The 18,125-nt window shown below is 41.7% G+C and overlaps 1 protein-coding gene and 1 long non-coding RNA gene across 5 annotated transcripts in view; one reads left to right on the top strand and one right to left on the bottom strand.

Moving 5' to 3' along the window:
• Positions 1-18,125, top strand: part of Fgf12 (fibroblast growth factor 12) — a 589,814-nt gene that overhangs the window by 184,785 nt on the left and 386,904 nt on the right. Inside the window, exon 1 of one of the 3 annotated variants that reach the window (XM_021184729.3) lies at positions 12,965-13,273. The exons of 1 other annotated variant lie outside the window; for it this stretch is intronic. In XM_021184729.3, the coding sequence (XP_021040388.1) occupies positions 13,183-13,273 (91 nt within the window). In that variant the 5' untranslated portion in view covers positions 12,965-13,182. Of the gene's footprint in view, positions 1-12,964; positions 13,274-13,308; positions 13,609-18,125 lie in introns of those variants that run through there. One more of the 3 variants, XM_029470638.2, reaches the window with a different exon arrangement.
• On the bottom strand, positions 7,315-12,718 carry LOC147000614 (uncharacterized). 2 transcript variants are annotated; one of them, XR_015045722.1, is made up of 4 exons: positions 12,578-12,718; positions 10,923-11,512; positions 9,615-9,878; positions 7,315-7,779 (listed from the first exon to the last, which is right to left on the bottom strand). It is a non-coding gene; the product is annotated as an uncharacterized LOC147000614 (long non-coding RNA). The 2 variants fall into 2 exon arrangements; XR_015045723.1 differs by having other exon boundaries at positions 7,686-7,836.

Raw genomic sequence — 18,125 nt, 5'->3', positions numbered from 1 at the left:
GGATTCCATGTTATGTGATTTCTCGGGCTACGGTATTTGATCCAGGCATCCTGTATAATTCAAGAATGCAGTCTGCTGCTTATTGCCAGCATCCTAATCCATGTGAATTCCCATCAGGTTGAGAAGCAGGATACGGCCCTCTTTGTCCTGGCTCAGTTTACCAGCGAGGTAGCTTTTGTGCATGAAGTTTCAAACCCTCCTCATGTAATCTCCTTCTCTGTCTGCCTTTCCCTCGAGCTCTCTTCAGAAACAAGAACATTGAAGCTTTGAAAGTAGCTGCGGTCATCATTCTGAAATAGATGTGTCACTGTTATCTAGACAACCTGATCCCTCGGCTGAAAGGGACTAGTGGTCTTTTAGTGTCCTCCGATTCTGTGCCTGTGGCACACATTAGCAAGTGGTCACCTGAAGTGTGAGTGTATAAGTCTGGGTCTATACCTAGCTCCAAAAAAACCCTACACTATAAAGTTTCATACTTTTTTGGTAGTATTTTTATAGAACCTTTCACTTTTTAGATTTATTATCAATATCGTGTGTGTGTGTGTGTGTGTGTGTGTGTGTGACATCAGTATCTACACATGTGTGTGGACTGTGTACTTGATTCTGCTTATGTATGCGCACACTAGGGATGTTATGCTAACATTTTTTTTGAGACGGGGTTTGTAACTGGTCGTTCAGGATTATTTTCCTGACAGGGAGCCCCCGGCCACTGTCACTTGTCAGTGTCTGACTGTCAGCCCTGGGGTTAGAGGAACAGACTCAACCCAACTCTTACAGTGAGGCCATGGATTCAGGTACTGTGCTCCTGCAGTGAGCACTTGAGCCACTGAGCCCTCCTCCCAGCCCTGGAAAAATTTAATTTAAGTTTGGAATACAGTTTTCAGGAAAAAAAATACAGTTAATATGAGTAAAACCTCTAGATATAAAACCTACTGCTTTCAGCATGAAGCGTCTCATAAAAATTTTAAAACAACAAAAGCCCAACAAAAGAAAACCCATCTCACAAACCTTTTAAAATGCAGCATGAATCCAGCTTTGCAAGACTGGGATACTTTTTTTACCTTTGATGGATTTTTTTTCAGAGTCAGTGTGAATAGTTACATTGTAACTACGAAAGTCCAGTCTCTATTAATGACTGGCTTGCTAGTGTTTGTCCTTTGTCAAAAGGCACCACTATGTGACTTTTGAGGGTACAATAGTTTTTGGAGGTTCTTGTTTGTTTGTTTTTTGTTTAGTTAGTTTGTTTGTTTGTTTGTTTTTTGAGGCAGGGTTTCTCTGTGTAGCCCTGGCTGTCCTGGAACTCACTCTGTAGACCAGGCTGGCCTTGAACTCTGAAATCCGCCTGCCTCTGCCTCCCGAGTGCTGGGATTAAAGGCATGCGCCACCACACCTGGCTGTTTTTGGAGGTTCTTATTAGTTTGTTTCATCTTCTTTTCTGTGTTGATCTATTGCCTTTAGTTTCTGCCTCTAAGTCAGTAGTCAGTACACTGCCCATTGGAATGTCTGATCCTGAGTGTCTCAGGCTGTGTAGACCAGACCAGAGTGTTTATACTACTCAGCTAAAGCAGCTGCAGTTCAGAACCGTTACAGGTATGTTACAGGTATAAGGCATGGAACCAGAAAACGAACTGAAGCAACTGGGGACTTGGTCTGTAGACTTCAGTCTATCAGCCCATTTAACCTGTTAAGTGTGGTGACATAACTATGTACAGTAATGTGCAGTAAAGCAAACAGGATTCTACAAGGATTTAACATGGTCCTAAAAGCAAACTACATGAAAGTTGGTGCTACAGTTTCATCTGCAGACACCAGATGTATTTTTTTTATTCTTTAAATCTTTTTGAATATTTGTATCTATGCTCTACGTATCTATGAGTTACTAGATGTGTGAGCTCCAATGCCATGTGCATCATGGCATGGCTAAGAGTACGAAATAGGAAGGTACAACTCTAATTCACTGAATAATTAAACTTGTGCTACCAGAAATGATAGAAGCATGATAAAAGAATAGAAAAATGATTGTGTGGTATGAAAAAGCTGTGTTTTAACTCACTATTCCTGAGCATAACACTAACTAGAAACTGATTTCTTTCAGGACAGCTCAATGTTGAAATGGAAGGTTATCTAGTAATTAAGAATGCTAATTCTTGCTTAGACTCCCAAGAGACTACTTGACCAGAAAAGACATATTCTAAATAATACTAGTTCTTTAAGAGTTGTTTTATCTGTATTAGTAGTCCGTGTGTGCTGGAGAGACAGCCGTGGGTGCTGGGAACCGAACTCTTATATTTTTTTGTTATGAGGAAAACCTTTAACAGCAGAGCCACTTCTCCAGCCCAATAACAGTTTAAAAAACAAACAAACCAACTCAAGCCTGTTCACATTTATAAAGAGTGTAGACAGGGGCCTGGAGAGTTGTCTCAGTGGTTAAGAGCACTGACTGCTCTTTCAGAGGTCCTGAGTTCAATCCTCAGCAACCACGTGGTGGCTCACAACCATCTGAAATAAGATCTGATGCCCTCCTCTGGTGCATCGTGCTTTCCTGAAGCTGGCTTGCAGTTTTCCCCTCATTGACTGTGTTGAGGAAAATGCATGTCCAGGAGCCACAGATGTGAAGGCGTGCCAGACACAAAGCTAATCATGAGGGAGAGACACAGACTACACAGGGAAGATACAATGCTTTTGACGTGAAGCTTTGAACAAATAAAGAATTGATATTTTGGTTATCCCCTGACACAGTTTAATAAACTAGAATTGACTTAGAGGATTTTTACCAATATCCTGGTTTAGGAAAGAACTTAAATGCCCCAGTGTCAGAAGTCTAGGTCCACAAAAGGTGAACCAAGACTTACAGTACTTACTAGGAATTTCTAAATTCAAGAAGCCCTGACAACCATCTCCGCCCCTTCGGTTTAAAACCAACTCACCTGGAGAGACACTGAGTTCTGTTCATCTCATGTACAAGACAATGTAGACATTTGATTGTAGAAATATTAGTATGTCTGACTATAGGTACTTTTCTAAATATAGGGATTTTCCTAACATCTTGTGCACTAGCTATTTTGTTTTTCACAAACAAAAGTAAAAGGGAAAGAACAATGTGTTTTCAAGTATTTGAAGTAAGTCACAACGATCCTGAAATAATTAATATTTGCCAGAGATGTAGGCATACATGGTGTTGTACTTTGAAAGCCAAATTTTAAATGTTAGACATTTGATCTGTTTCTAGAGCTGTGGTTTTCAACCTGTGGATAATGATGCTTTTTAGGGTCAAACGACCTTTTCACAGGGTCACATATGAGATACCGTACACATCAGATAGTAAAATCGTGATTCACAACAGTAGCAACCTTAAAGTTATAAAGTAGCAACAAAAATGATGTTATGGTCGTGGGTTTCCACAACATGAGGAGCTGTATTAAAGGGTCTCAGCATTAGGAAGGTTGAAAACGACTACACTAAAATTATTTTTGCACTTTAAAAATAATTTTTATTTTAAAGTAAAATATAAGATCAGTTTTCTTGCCTTGCTTTCCCCCCCCCAGTTCCTCCCATGTACCGCTCACACACACACACACACACCCCTAAATTAATAAATAGGACCTGTCCCGTCCATTTCATGTCACTTTATATATAGATTTTTTAAAAAGCCATTGAAATAATATTTTGAAATTGATTTGTACTTTTGAGCATAAAATTCCCCCCTCCCCCAAAATCACAAAGATTGTGATGCTCTCCTCTGAGGAAGATAATGATGTCAGATATGCATGCTTCTGAAAGGAGATAGTTTGCATCTATCGTTTGTTTCCTCGGGAAGGTGTGTGGGAGAAATAGGGTGAGAGAAAGCAATTTGAGCCTGCATTTGCAGCTCGCTGAGAGTCATACCATATAAATACAGGCAGACTTTGTTGTCCCCAAATGACTTCTCTTTGAAAATGAAGAAATAGATTCTAGAAAGGAAAAAAAAAGAGGACCAGGTCAAAAACAGAACTGTCGTTCAATGTTTGTTCACGTTCTTTTACTAACGACGACAAGATCAGGGCTCTTTCATTTTGACACGGTGGAGAGTGTTCGTGGAGCAGTGATAGTGTTGATCTTGAGTGTGCTCTATGTCTGTGAGCACTGGCTTTGAAAGCAGGCAGCCTGCTGGGCCTGTGTTAGTGACCTTCCATTAGACTGTCTGAATAGTGGATGGAATCTCCACTCCCCCCTGTGCATAATAACTGGTATTGGTTCTCAGGAATAAATGTATATCTCATTTAAAAGTTTAAAAACAGTGCTGTTCACAGAGACAGACACCTATAATTAAAGTACACACTGGTTTTTCATAGTCACCTCAGTGCTGTTCTTATTTCTGATTCATAGATTTAGATCCTGAAATGAGACATAGGGAATTGAGAAAGTTCCCCCAATTCGTGGTGTGCGGTTTTCTGACAACTTCTATATTTGGCTTTAGAATCCTTGAGTGATGACTACATATTTAGAAACATTTCCTGGGGCTCACAAGAGATCAAGGATAAAACACTTAGTGTGGGCCATGAAGGACACATTGTTTGATGGGTTTGATGGTATTCTCTCAAGAGTTAACTTCTGAATGTTGTTTGATTTTCTTTTTCAGTACTTGGGGATTAAATCCAGGACTTTACAAGTTAGGGAAGTTACTCTAACATCGACCCACACTCCGGTGTGACAGCTTTAAATTAGTCGTGAATGCAAACGAGATGGCGCTGTTTCTTAATGAAATAATCCTTTCCTATTAATTTGATGCTACAGAAAGGCAAGCAAATCGGTTTAGTGGTAAGGACATCACTGGGTTTCTGAATGATTCGATAGGCATCGTACTTCACATTTTACATACATTGGCCTCGCTGAATACACTGTGATATACTTTCGTTCATAGTTTATATAAGTTAAAACTGAGTGCTGGAAAGGTAACCAGCACACTCTTTATACCACGTCCTGAACTCCAAGCCCAGCACACCTGCCCTGAACACTCAAAAGCTTCCTATCAGTCAACAGCAAGCCCCAAGTGGTCTCAGAGCGATACCCAGCAGCACACGTTCATCTATTCACATTCCGTATTTCTTCAGGTGTCCATCTACTCAGTGCACAGGTGAAATCCTGACACAGGCTATATGCCCAACCTTCCACACTGCTGTTTGATGGCGGAATCTACTAAGATTAACAAAATAACATCAGAGTCATCTTGGCACATGCCAAGCCAGGAAGCAGGCCTGCTGTTGATTGTCTAGGTAAAAACCTAAGAGGAAAACTAAGAAACAAAAACATAGTCTTCAAATTAGTCACCATGAGCTCAGGTGACCTCTGAGGCAGAAGGGGCTTGCATTCCAGCTGTGTGTGTGTGTGTGTGTGTGTGTGTGTGTGTGTGTGTGTGTGAGTGGCAGAGTGAGGTCTGCTGTAGAAAAATGAGGGAAATGCGTGTCTAATCATTGTTAAGCATTGTTAATCTTTGGGAATAAGAAAGAGGAGACCTAACTGCCTTTATTTTTGTTTTTGAGGCAGGATGTCACTGTTATCTAAGCTTCCTGAGAGCTTACTCTATTAATCACACTGGGATGAAAATCATGGTGATCCCCCTGCCCCAGCCTCTTGGGATTATAATAATCAGACTGTAGTCATAAGCTATACCGATTCCCCCCAATAAAAACAGGCATACCAAGTTCCTAGGAAATTTCCCCATAAGCACTTACATTGCATTGATATTAATGAGCATCTATTTTCTGAAGGACATTATCCTGAGGTATTTTCTCCTGACTGACTTTGCCAGTAATTCTGTTGAATATTCATTAATACCCACTGCATTGCACAATGCAAAAAAACAATAAACAAATAAACTAAAAACTAAACTGAAGCCTCATGTCTAAGTGAATTGAGGAGTAATTCCAGGTCCAATTTGAAAGCTGTAACCATTAAGGATACATAGTTTTCTATGCCAATCCCAGACACAGAGGATTTTATTTTTCACAATGCTTTTGGCCTTAGATTAGTCTTGTTCCCCAACTAGCTCTTAACTTATACTAACCTGTTTTTACTCATCTATATCTGCCATGTAGCTGACTACCTCTCTTCAGTTTTATCGGTGCCGGTGCCGACGAATCTCCCACCCTGATTCCTTCCTAAATTTGCCATCTGTTCCCAGAAGTCCCGCCCATTCTCTCCTGACTTGCTATAGGCTGTTCAGTGCTTTATTGACAGGTGATGCTTTTTACACACTGCACAAGAGATTAACCCAACTGCAAGCAAAAGCTTTATGTACAGCTCTAGGAAGAAGTAGAAATAGTTCACAGAAATGCAGATGAAAATAGCATTTGCATCCAAACCAACTATTTATACAAACCAAAGATGCTGAAGATAGATTCCCAATACTGCCCTAGAGAAACATTATCCTAGTGACCTCTGTGTTACCTGATTTTGTGGGAACAAATGTGCACCCTGCATAAGACTACAGAAACCAGATCTTTCTGGCCCTCCCATATTTCATTCTATGATAATTCTTCTACTAAGCCAGAATGGAGCACCTGCAGTGTCTGGAATCATTACACATCTCAGGCTGACCCTGTAGACACTTCTGTGCCTTCTCTGCCTGTTGGTCTTCCCGACCTTCTTGTGGGATGACTCAGTTCAAGGGATTAAAGGTTGTTCTTCCCCAAGCTTGTGCTTCTCTTTGCTCCTCTTTAGACTTCCCTTATTTTGATGATTACACACCAAACCATTTGGTAGGTGTATCATGCTGTTGATTTCTAGGAAAGAAAATAGGACGTATGCTGCTTTTGTGTGGAATTAAAATGTAAGCTTGTCATAACTTTGGTTAAGGATGCATTTTTTTTTACATTTGTATGTGTACTTGAGAAGTCACCATTGATTATCTTCCTCAATAACTGCGTATCTTTTGAGTCAGGGAAAGTCACTGAACTTAGTGCTTTCTGTTTTTTGTTTGTTTGTTTGTTTGTTTGTTTGTTTGTTTTGTCTAGACGGGCTGGCCAATGAGCTCCTATCTCTGCCTCCCAACGGTGGGGATTGATATGTGCTGCAGTACCTGGCTTTTTAAAATAGGTGATAGTGGTATAAAGAGGGTTACATTTTTGTACTGATAAAAGAAAACAAAGCAAAATCATCAGAGGTCAATGGAGAGGCCAAGAAATAATGAAAGTAACAAGATTCCAGGAAACAATCTTGGAAAATAGTGATGCTTGCAGGATGGTTGTAGAGAACAATGATTTTTTTCAAATTTTTTATTAGATATTTTCTTCATTTACATTTCAAATGCTATCCTGAAAGTCCCCTATACCCTCCCCCTGACTTGCTCCCCAACCCACCCACTCTCACTTCCTGGCCCTGGCATTCCCCATGTACTGGGGCATTTAATCTTCGAAAGACCAAGGGCCTCTCCTCCCAATGATGGCTGACTAGGCCATCTTCTGCTACAGGTGCAGCTAGAGACACGAGTTCTGGGAGTACTGGTTAGTTCATATTGTTGTTCCTCTTATAGGGTTGCAGACCCCTTCAGCTCCTTGGATAATTTCTCTTGCTCCTCCATTGGGGGCTCTGTGTTCACATCCAATAGATGACTGTGAGCATCCACTTCTGTATTTGCCAGGAACTGGCATAGCCTCACAGGAAACAGCTATATCAGGGTCATGTCAGCAAAATCTTTCTGGCATATGCAGTAAGTACTGTCTGGGTTCGGTGTCTGTTTATGAGATGGATCCCCGGGTAGAGCAGTCTCTGGATGGTCCTTTCTTCTGTCTCAGCTCCAAACTTGAGAACAGTGATGTTAATGAGGAAGCAAAAAGAAAGCCAAGGTGAAAATTGTTTCTGAAGGGAAAGAGGGAGAGTTTAATGGAACTGGTTGGGCTAAAAAGAAAACTTTTAGCAATAACTTGTAGAATCTTTAGGATAAAATGTGTCACTTGAATCTGGAATAGCCTAGTTTATGAGGACTTTAAAAGTAAAGGAAAAAATCCTAGGTGGGATTGTGTGGGCAAAAGGCAGCATTCAACAAGTCAAGGAAAGAACAGCAGTTGCTAATCTAGAGACAGTACATCTAGATCCCTCACTAAGATGTTTGCATACTTGTGGGAGGAAAGAGAAAAGAGGACTGCACAGGAGAGAAAGAGTCTGGAGATGCCACACAGGAAGCTCTTTCCTGTCAGCTCAGATTGTCACTCTTGGTTTTGACCTGTGTTTATCCAAGATGCATGTGCACCTGTGCATAGACCAGCTTATAAAGCAACACCTTAACAAGGAGAGAATATTCATTCACCAGATTACCACATCTTCAACAAGTCTTCAGCCTGACTCTGAACAGTGTGTTAGCAGTATGTCTTCGCTGGACAGCAGCATTGTATGCATAGGGTGTGTTCAGGAAGGAGGTGGGAAAGACTGAGATAATGCCAGTTTGGAAAGACGGAGAAGGTGGGCATCCTTCAAATGAGATTCACTTTATGAAGCTTTAGCTTAGTAGCCAAACAATGTTTTAGATGCACAGGTATTAAATGAAGCTAATTAAGTTTAATGAAATAATTTAGACCATCAAACATGGAGCATAAGTCATCAATAAATCTAAGGTACAGGTGAGTATTACCCACACTGAAGAGGAACAAATACAGAGTGAGCCCAAGACACTTTTGGGAAATGATATTTTGATAGAGTTCTGCAAAGCCAGTGCCAAAAACTCCTGAGCACAGGGGGAACCCAGTAGCAAGTGTGTTTCTTATGACAGTATTGGTTTGCAATTCTGAGGCTACTTTAGGTGTGCACTAAGACTAGATAGTGGAAACAGTGAAAGCTACTTTTAGACAAAGAAGTTACAGACAAGGCAAGGACAAAGACTAAGTTGAAACCTGTGCCACTAGACAGGGATCTGGGTATTTTGCCATCTTCCTCTCAATCTTTGAATGACAAACCTTCAGTATATCTGCCTGAGTCTCTTTTTGATAGTGACAGTATAGAAATAAGTGATATACACGTTATATGATTTTTCACATGTTATGTGGCTCTCAATTGGATCTAGCAGCAGTTCACACCCCAGCAAACAATGCCTCACCATCCAGATCCAGACCCTTAGGTACCATATCCTATATGAAAAGCTAGGACTCACTGGACAATTAGTCGATTCTAGAGCTAGAGAAAGAAAAGCAGAAGACAAAGACATAAAGTCAATCTGGAGCATCATATGATGGCAGAAAATGAAGAAACTGATGTAGAAGTAGGGACTGACTGAAGGCCACAGGACCCATCAAGGCATTTCCCAATGCTAAAGCTAAAACAACCTCAGCCACAGGCCAATGATGAGGAATTCAACCCCAGAAAAACCCTTTGTGAGACCACATGTATATAAATAACTGACTAAAGAAGGAAGTGGGGAGGGGATAGTCTTTCAAAGTAATTACCAGTTTATAAAAGAAATCAAGGGTGTTTGAACTCACAGCTCGGCACAGTAACAGCTGTCAAACATAGGATCTGACCATAAATGGTGAAACCAGCACGTCAGAGCTGGAGAAGCAATAGGTCACTGGTAGAGCGTAATTGCTCACAATAAATTTCAAAATAGACCTTTATAAGAGTAAAATAGCAGACACTACTTTAATTACCTAGGCAAGGTTAATATCACTGATCGATAACATGCATTCTCCTAGTAGTGATGAGGTCAGGTCAGCATCTGTCAATCTCTGACAGTCTTTCCCAACTGAATAACTGTCAACTAACAATCAGAAACTGCACACGTGTTTCACAATGTATTTGACCAGTGTTTATGGAGTATAAAGGTTTTGAAAGACAAGAAGAGGCTGAGGGTCTGTCACGAGATTGAAGGAGACTGAGGCTACTCCGGGATTAACACACGTCCAAGCTGAATCCTGAAACACATAAAAAACCGTGCAGTAAGAGGAAAACTTGTGAAAGTTGTTATGAAGTTATAGAATTGTCAGGTGCTCGTGTAAATCTTTTGAGCTCAATGATGGCAAAGCGGTTTAATACGTGGTGCTGTTTGCAGAAATTGGAATCGTTGTACATAAGCCCTTCACTTTTAACTTTTCCATAAGTTGAAATTAATTCTGAACCTCAAAAATTTGATGAGGAAAAACAAAAGGAAGACGATAAACAGCAAACAGCTAGAAGGATATAAACCTGTGTTTATTTTTTTGAAAATAGTTAATTTGGTTAATATATTACTACAGAAAATATAACTTAATATTTAGTCATCAAGACAACTATGTGTGCTGCATTTTAAGTAAGATACCATTGCCACAGAACTTCCAAGTTTAATTTAGAAATGCACAGAAAGAAAACTTGAAAGTTTTTGTCCAAACTAGTCAACCACTTCCCTGGCTTCTATGGTGTGTATTTGTTCTCTTTTTATACATCATAGCACCATTAAAGTGAATTCTTCTGAAGTCCTGCGTATGGTACTTTGGGGAAGCTGAACTGTGAGTGCCGATGGCAACAACATGTGGAGGTGTGAGAAAACACTTTGAAAACAATAACATTCTAGTGATTGAATCCCCTTGGGGCCCACTTTAATGAAACATATACTCTAAAGTAAAAGAAAAGGCACACCAAAAGATGCTGTGCTGTCTGATTTAAATGGACATCTAGCGGTTTGGTATCAAGATAGGATATGAACGCAATCCCCCAGTTTCTTTCTTTCTTTTTCTCAGAGATGAGTATTCCTGGTCCTTAGAATCATGGGCATGGTGGTGTAAGCATGTGAGTAGGCCATCTGAATATTAACTGTGATGGAGTTGACTTTCTTGCCCTGTCTTTTGGGGGTTGGGGGGAGGGCAGGGTTACAGACTTAATGAGGAATCGGAAGATTCACACTTAAGCACTTCCTGTTATCAATAACAGAGCCACCACTACACTAGACTTAGAATCCAGAGACACTGACAATGGCACCTCACCTTGCAAATATAATTAGGATCTCCAACACTTTCATGTGTCCCAGACCTTGGAATCCTTGTGACAGCATGGTCAGGTGGATGAAGAGGCACAGTAGGTGTGCTTTGAATTTACATATGGACCATCTCTCTCTGCTCAAGTTCCTTTGAGTAGCAAGGCTTCATTTTATTGCTACTTATTGGACAGTACCACTCCTCTCAAAGGGAAGCAGGAGCTTTGGGCTTTGGGTTCCGGAGCAGGAGGGTGCTACCGGAAAACTAGCTGTCTTGTGCTACAGCACCAAAGGCTATTTTTAGATGTTTTCCTTTGGTTAATTGTCTCTCCCTCCTTGGGGAATTTCGATGGGTAGAATCCCAGATGAGCCAATTTTCTTACTAATTCCCGCAGAGATGGGAAAGAGGAAGGCCATGGCTCTGTTTGTTGCCTTGGGGCCTCACAACTTTCTTTATGATGACAAAGGAGTGGGTCAGCGAGGTCTTTAAGGACATCGAAATCTACAGAGCTCTGCTGGACTCATGGACCAATGAGACTAAGACAGGACCTGCTGGGAGACTGGAAAATATCTTCTTGGAGCCTTGAACCACCCTGATTTCTGAAAGAAGCAGAGGACATGGAGCCAGCAGTGACAATGAGCTCAAGACTCTCTTCCACATGTCCTGACTTTCTTCTACCACCTTTGAAAGGAAAAGGGAAGTTGTAGAGAACTTGAACCTTCATCTCAACTTTTGGAAAACACAGGGAGACTAGTGGAGGTTAGCCTAAAGGAAGTAATGAGGGATGGAGTGATGACAGTCATTTAGTCTTAATTTCTTGCTGGAAAAACAAGTCAAGAAGTGTTAGATGCCCTGGAGACAATGAATGGAAAGTGTTCAAGTTGGTTTCTGACTCTGTCAGGGCCAAACTTCTAACTGTGAATTACTTGGGGGAGCCACTGAATTTCTTACCACCTGCATTGTGCAGGTACTGGTGTGCGTTCTGGCGTTCACTGGAAAGTGAAAATGATCCAAAGCCCTAGAGGAGGCAACTAACATGACACTTATAACTAGTGCATTCTTAGGCCACAGTAAGGGGCACACAAGACACTCTTGTCATTAATGATAGACTATGAAAACCTTGAGACACCAAGAAGCTAATGTGTTGTTGAAAATCACACAGCAAAGAAGAACTTGAATTCAGCCTTTGTCTCCAGCATCTGTGCTTTCAAAGGTATCTGCCCTTGAAGCTTCCTCTCTGCATCGGGATGTCACATAGAGGAGTTCCCTGTCCCATCCACATCATTATTTTAGTTCTGACATTCATAAGCTCTGGGAAATGAGGGGTGGAACTCAAAATGTCAGTTCTAGAGAAACGTGAGCCCTTTAACACCAAGCAGACCTCCCCAGGACAACTGCCCCAGTCTGGCAGACAGAGGCAGAGGTACCAGAATACTCTCATCAGGTAAAGTGCAGGTGCTATCTGATGCTGTTTCACTTGCCTCTCCCCCTCCAGTTCTGTTCTAGTCAGGTCCTTCTTTCCACTGTTCTCATGCTAGACATATCCAAGAACCTGGAAAGCCAGGAACAGAACTATCAGAAGCCGTCAACCCCCCCCGCCCCCCATTTCACACTCTTCCCCGTCCAGATTTATGGAGAGGCGCCCGAGATGGCAAAAGACTTACCCAAGGTCACAGCCCTAGCCAAGAAATCCTGGAGTCCGGGCTCCCATAGCAGAACCTAATGACCTCTTAGGTACACTTTCTCATCGCCTGCACCCGAAGCTCTTTCCAAGCCAAGCCTACTTCCCTGTCCTCCCCCCCCCCCCCCCCCCGCCCTTTAGTCCCCTGACTCGCTTCTGACGCTTGGCGGCCTCCCGGGTCCAGCCCTTCCTGCGGGCGCTCCCTTCCGCCGGATTCCCACGCCGCGCGCCACGCCCCCAGCCACCAGCCGTGGGGACCCCGAGGCAGCGGAGACCCGGGTCGCCCGACCTGAAGGAGGCGCGACCCGCGGTGACGTCCTCCGCGCCACGGCCGGCGCCCGCCCTCCCGCCCGCAGTGGGGCCGCCCTCTCGAAAGTCCCAAAGTGTCGCGCGGAGCCGGCTGAGGCGTGGCCGAGCCCGGGGCCCCCGGGAGGGCCGCCCCCGGCGGAGCCCCAGCCCGGCGTACAGGTCGCACGGCTCCGGGACGTGCCATGGGCTGGGGACCCCGGTGCCCCTCGCAGGCCATCGCTGGGTCGCTGGAGTAGCGGAGGTGGGCGGGGAGCCGGCCGACCCTGCGCGAGTCTCTCCATGAAGATTCTTGCGCTTTCTCTGAAGAAAGGAGTTCATATGCTGCAGTGCCTCTGTGGAAGGAGCCTGAGGTCCAGCGACAGCCCAAGCGGTGAGCCGACGTCCCCTCCCAGGCCGCCCACCGCTGGAGCCCAGCGCCCAAAGGGCCCGAGGCTTCCGAGCGCGCGCGTGTGTGCGCGAGTGCGCGTGTGTGTGAGTGTGTGTAGTCCTGAAGTCACCCGCGCTGTCGTCCCGCACCCGAGCTGGAGCTAGCGGGTCCGGGACGCGGGGAGCGGGAGGGACCGGCTCCCACACTTCCTCGCGCCTCGCTGCTCCTTGTGACTTGCTAGGGCAGCCTGGGACTCACGGTTGTTCAGGGTCTCCTCGGAGAAGTTGCTGGTGCAATCGCCTGCAGAGGGGGACATTAAACAGGTGGCTGGCAGACAGGTATCTTATTTTTCTTGCTTTGTCTGAAAGTGGACTTTTGGCTGTGTTGAGATGGGCTACGCTTCTCTGGAGATGGGGCGATCTCTGTCCTTGGTGCTGAAGCAGGAGGCTCTCAAGTAGCCTGGGACTTAGCCAATCTGCTCTCTTCAGGAGAGGAAAGAAAACCAGACCTGTGCTATTGAGAAAAATCATTAAAATACTCAATGAATTTTTCTTTTTTTAAAATTACCAAACTAAAACTAAAGAAGGCATTCTGTTTTGCACAAGCCTTGCAAGATAATGTGTTTCGTGGCGCTCTCTTCCATTGTTTGATTCTTTTAAAGGATGAAAGTTCCCTTTAAATCAATCATCTATTAATCTTGCAAGCGCTAATTCAGTTTCTGTGCTCTTTGGTTTCTTTCTCAAAAGCGGAGGTGGGGTGTGAGGAGACAGGAAAGGCATCATATTACGTCTAAATGAGTGTCTCTGTAAAGAATATATTTTTGATCTATAAGCCCCAAATAACTAACAAATTCGACAACATTACACAACATTATAATAGCCTTTGTGTTTGAAACTTTGTGTGCTATTTTTGGTGATCTGATTCACTTGGTAATGGCACCTATTTTCACTCTGTTCTAGGACTAAGAAAATTATATTTGGAAATATATTTATATATGTATATATGTATGATATATATATGTATATATGTATGATATGAATATATATATATATATATATATATATATATATATATATTTCATTCATCCTTTCTCAAAGTTGGACTTTCTAATTACTCACTAGTAAAAAAAAATAAACCTGGAGAATAGCTTTAAAGAAACTAGAAAATTTAATTATGTGAAATTTGCGAACATAGCTGTAAAATGAAATTGGCAATGTGGTCTCATGTTTTATTTCTAGGTAATTCAGAAGATTATCTAGACTGTCGTTTTGTTTTGTTACTGTATTTGTGAGTACTGAAAGATGTCTCTACATTTTCAACTAAAAAAAAAAAGTGTTATGGTAAAGCCTTCCATCTTAATGGGTTGTGACCCAGGAAACCTCTGGAGGTGCATGCAAACATCCTCTGAGTTCTTCTGCCTTATATGAAATAGAATGTGAATAGATTGTCACAAGGGGATTTGCTTCCCTTGTGTGCGGAATGTTAAGTGTGCGGTGTATAGTTAAACAAGGCACTTCCTTAGATAAAATGAGGCAAAATCTCCCAGTTAACAGGCAGAGCTAGTTTCCCAAATAGTAACAGCTGAAAATAGAAAGAGTGATCTAGATGACTGGGTAGCGTGGGCTGCTGCAAGCATGGGACGTACGAGTCAAGAGAGCCAGTTATGAGCCAGGTCCCATAAGTCACTGTACTTTAAAAACTCTCCGCTTTCATAGAAAAGAAGAAAAGCCTGGAAACGCTGTTAGCTCTTGCCTGGCTCCTCTATTTGTGACCTCACCTGCTTTGAATGTGTGATTCCGTAAGAGCTGTGGTGTCTTATTTATATCTGCATTTTTACTTAGTTGGGTAAATATTTTATTTTAGGGGACTAGCACTCTAGAGAAATTTTTGAAAAAAAGTCACAGAACCAAATGGGAAAGATGAGACCTCTTCTCTAGTCTTTCAGAAACATAGTCTGCAGAAGAGTGTTTCTAGAATTAAAGGGTCTTTGTTTAAATCGTGACTCTTTATAGCTTATGACTGCATGCACCTAGTGTAACCTGCCCTTATAACTTGTACACAAATCTAAATTACTGTGATCATATTGCACACATCATAGTTGGAATGAAACAATTGAATAATAGCTGAAGATTTAATTGAACTCTTGTATACCAGCTACCATTCTAAAGACCTTTTAACGCCATGTGGAGCATGCTTGGCATGTTTCATTATTGCCAGTGCGTTTTATTTTAAATTAGCATCATTACTGTGACTTCTGCTATTGGCACAACCTGACAGCAACTCTGCAAGTTATGTTGGTATGCCCAATGTTCTCGTGCAAGTTGGTATGCCCAATGTTCTCGTGCATGTTGGTATGCCCAATGTTCTCGTGCAAGTTGGCACAAAGAAACCACAAGTTTTTCATAAAGTGAATGTGTAACAACAAGGCCATGAAAGTACTGCACATTTTAAATCTTGCCTGGAAGGAATTTGGTAATGTTTTAAACAATGTCAGTATGTATTTACTGCCCCATTGCAGTTGCACTGAGTATAGACCTGAGGGGCATGGAATGTGAGTGACTACAATAGATTAAGAGATTCTACTAATATGTCTAAGCTTTGAAACTATGTTTCACTTTTTCTTTACATTTCTTTACATATTAAATTAGCCATTGGACTTGAGCTTTTTAGTGTCATTTATATGTTATTACTACCGTTGCCTTTTCCTGCATTAGTGAGCATTAATCTCATGTCTAGTTTAGTGATTCTACTCCTGTGTAAGTCCTAAGTACTTCAGAAGGACAGAGATGATACAAACACTTGTAAGACAGTCTTAACACATGGTAAAGTCAGTAGCTTATGGTGGAATCCCCAGCTTTTTCTGATATATGGTTTTTGTTCTTTTTCTCATTCATTAAAATGAAGTGATTTTTAAGCATATGGAGCCAATCTATTAAAAGGCAGATTAGGAGTTTAGGATGCTAAACAATCCTGTTCAGAGAACATGCCATTTCTATTAAACTGATGAAATAAAAGGCTTTTGGTTTAAAGAGAGTGTGAGAGTGAAGCAAAGCGGTGGGACTTTCACAAAGAAATGGGCACTGAAGAGTGGGGACCAACACAATGGCTTACATGCTTGCTCCCATCACCTCAGCAGAAGAGTAGGGGAAAGCAAAGCAAAGCTTGCTTTGGCTGTCACTGAATTATTCCAGCAAATCCACCAAGTAGAGATGGTTGTAACTCTTCTGTAGTATGCACTAAGGGAGGGGCTTTCTAGCCTGCCAGTGTGAAGAGTTATCAGATATCTAGAGTTGGAGCCAAGAAATCACATCTACATTCCTTGACATGGAATTCAAATACTATGGGCAAAAATAACTCATTTATCAAGCATTAAAAAAGCAAACTTAAAACTCACAGGGCCACTGTTTTCAAATATAGCCCAAATATCCAAATGAAAACTTCCCACCTACTGACAAGTTGTCTTAGATACCATGCACGAGGTTTGTGTACTCAGGCTTAGACTTTTCTACAGGACAATAAAATGATTCAGGAAAAGATATTTGTTTACCCTATGGTTATTGCTTCGTAAGGCTTATTTCCTGGAAAGATACCTTCATTCTAGATATTAAATAGTTGTTTTGTGTGTGCACTTTTATGACATATGTTCATATGTCATGAGCATACTTTTGTGCATGTGAGTGTAGTCATTCTAATGCCATGGCATGTATTTGAAGGTTAGAAGATAACCTTAGGCCCACCCTTGCTTTCTCTCTACCTTGCTTTACATGCAGTCTTTTTATTGTTTTTCCATTGATTAGAGCAGGCTACCTGGCCCATGATCTTTCAGGAATTCTCCTGTCTCAGCTGCCTATCTCTCCATAGGAACACTAGCATCACAGATACTCACACTATACCCAGCCTTTACATGGGTTCTAGAGACTCACATTTAGATTCTCATGCTGTGTAACGAGCTCTTTTGCCCACTAAGCCTTCTTTCCAGGTTCAACATCAGAGTGCTATTGAGAATTCTATCTATCTATCTAATTTATTTATTTATTTATTTATTTATTTATTTATTTATTTATTTATTTATTTATTTATGTTTTGTTTTTCGAGACAGGGTTTCTCTGCGTAGCCCTGGCTGTCCTGGATCTCACTTTGTAGACCAGGCTGGCCTTGAACTCAGAAATCCACCTGCCTCTGCCTCCCGAGTGCTGGGATTAAAGGCATGAGCCACCAGCCCTCAGTGTCTATGGTGTTCTTTAAACACTATGCTTTTTCTTCAAAGGTAAAGGTGACAGATGTCAACCATGAGGATAAAAGGAAATAAAACATTTTGTACTTGATGATATCTTGAATTCAATTTAATTTTTAAAAGATTATCAGTAAATCTAGTGGGCTGACAGTATAGTTCAGTGGTAGGTGCTTGCCCTGCAGTATACAATCCTAGATTCCATATCTATCAAACACATACACACATAAACACACACACACACACACACATACATGCATAACCATGCACAAGATACTACCAAAATTTAAAAATGACAAAATCTACCTTTCTCGACATATTTTTGGTTGTTTATAGTTTCCTATGGCTTTTATTTTTCAGTGTTTAAAATTTACATTAGATTTTCAAAATTGATGCCAGAAAACTGAAGAAGGTGTTGCTTATTATTGGTTAACTTGTAGATAATCTACCATCTACTATGTATTAATGTAGGATCATTTGGAGTCATGTGTAATTTTCCAGAGTAGTTGGAGAGCTTAACAAAATTGAAAGGAAGGTACAGAGGTGTTCTGTAAACTCCAGCCCTCAGGAGAGCCTGCTCCCTTCTGCTCTTCGTGTCTCACCTGAGTAGCACATCTGTTGCAA

The sequence above is a fragment of the Mus caroli genome, unplaced genomic scaffold (genome assembly GCF_978045245.1).
Source record: "Mus caroli unplaced genomic scaffold, Mus_caroli_1 scaffold_17, whole genome shotgun sequence".
Lineage (NCBI taxonomy): Eukaryota > Metazoa > Chordata > Mammalia > Rodentia > Muridae > Mus > Mus caroli.
Note: the sequence above shows the minus strand (reverse complement) of the source record. Positions and strands in the feature narration are given on the sequence as shown.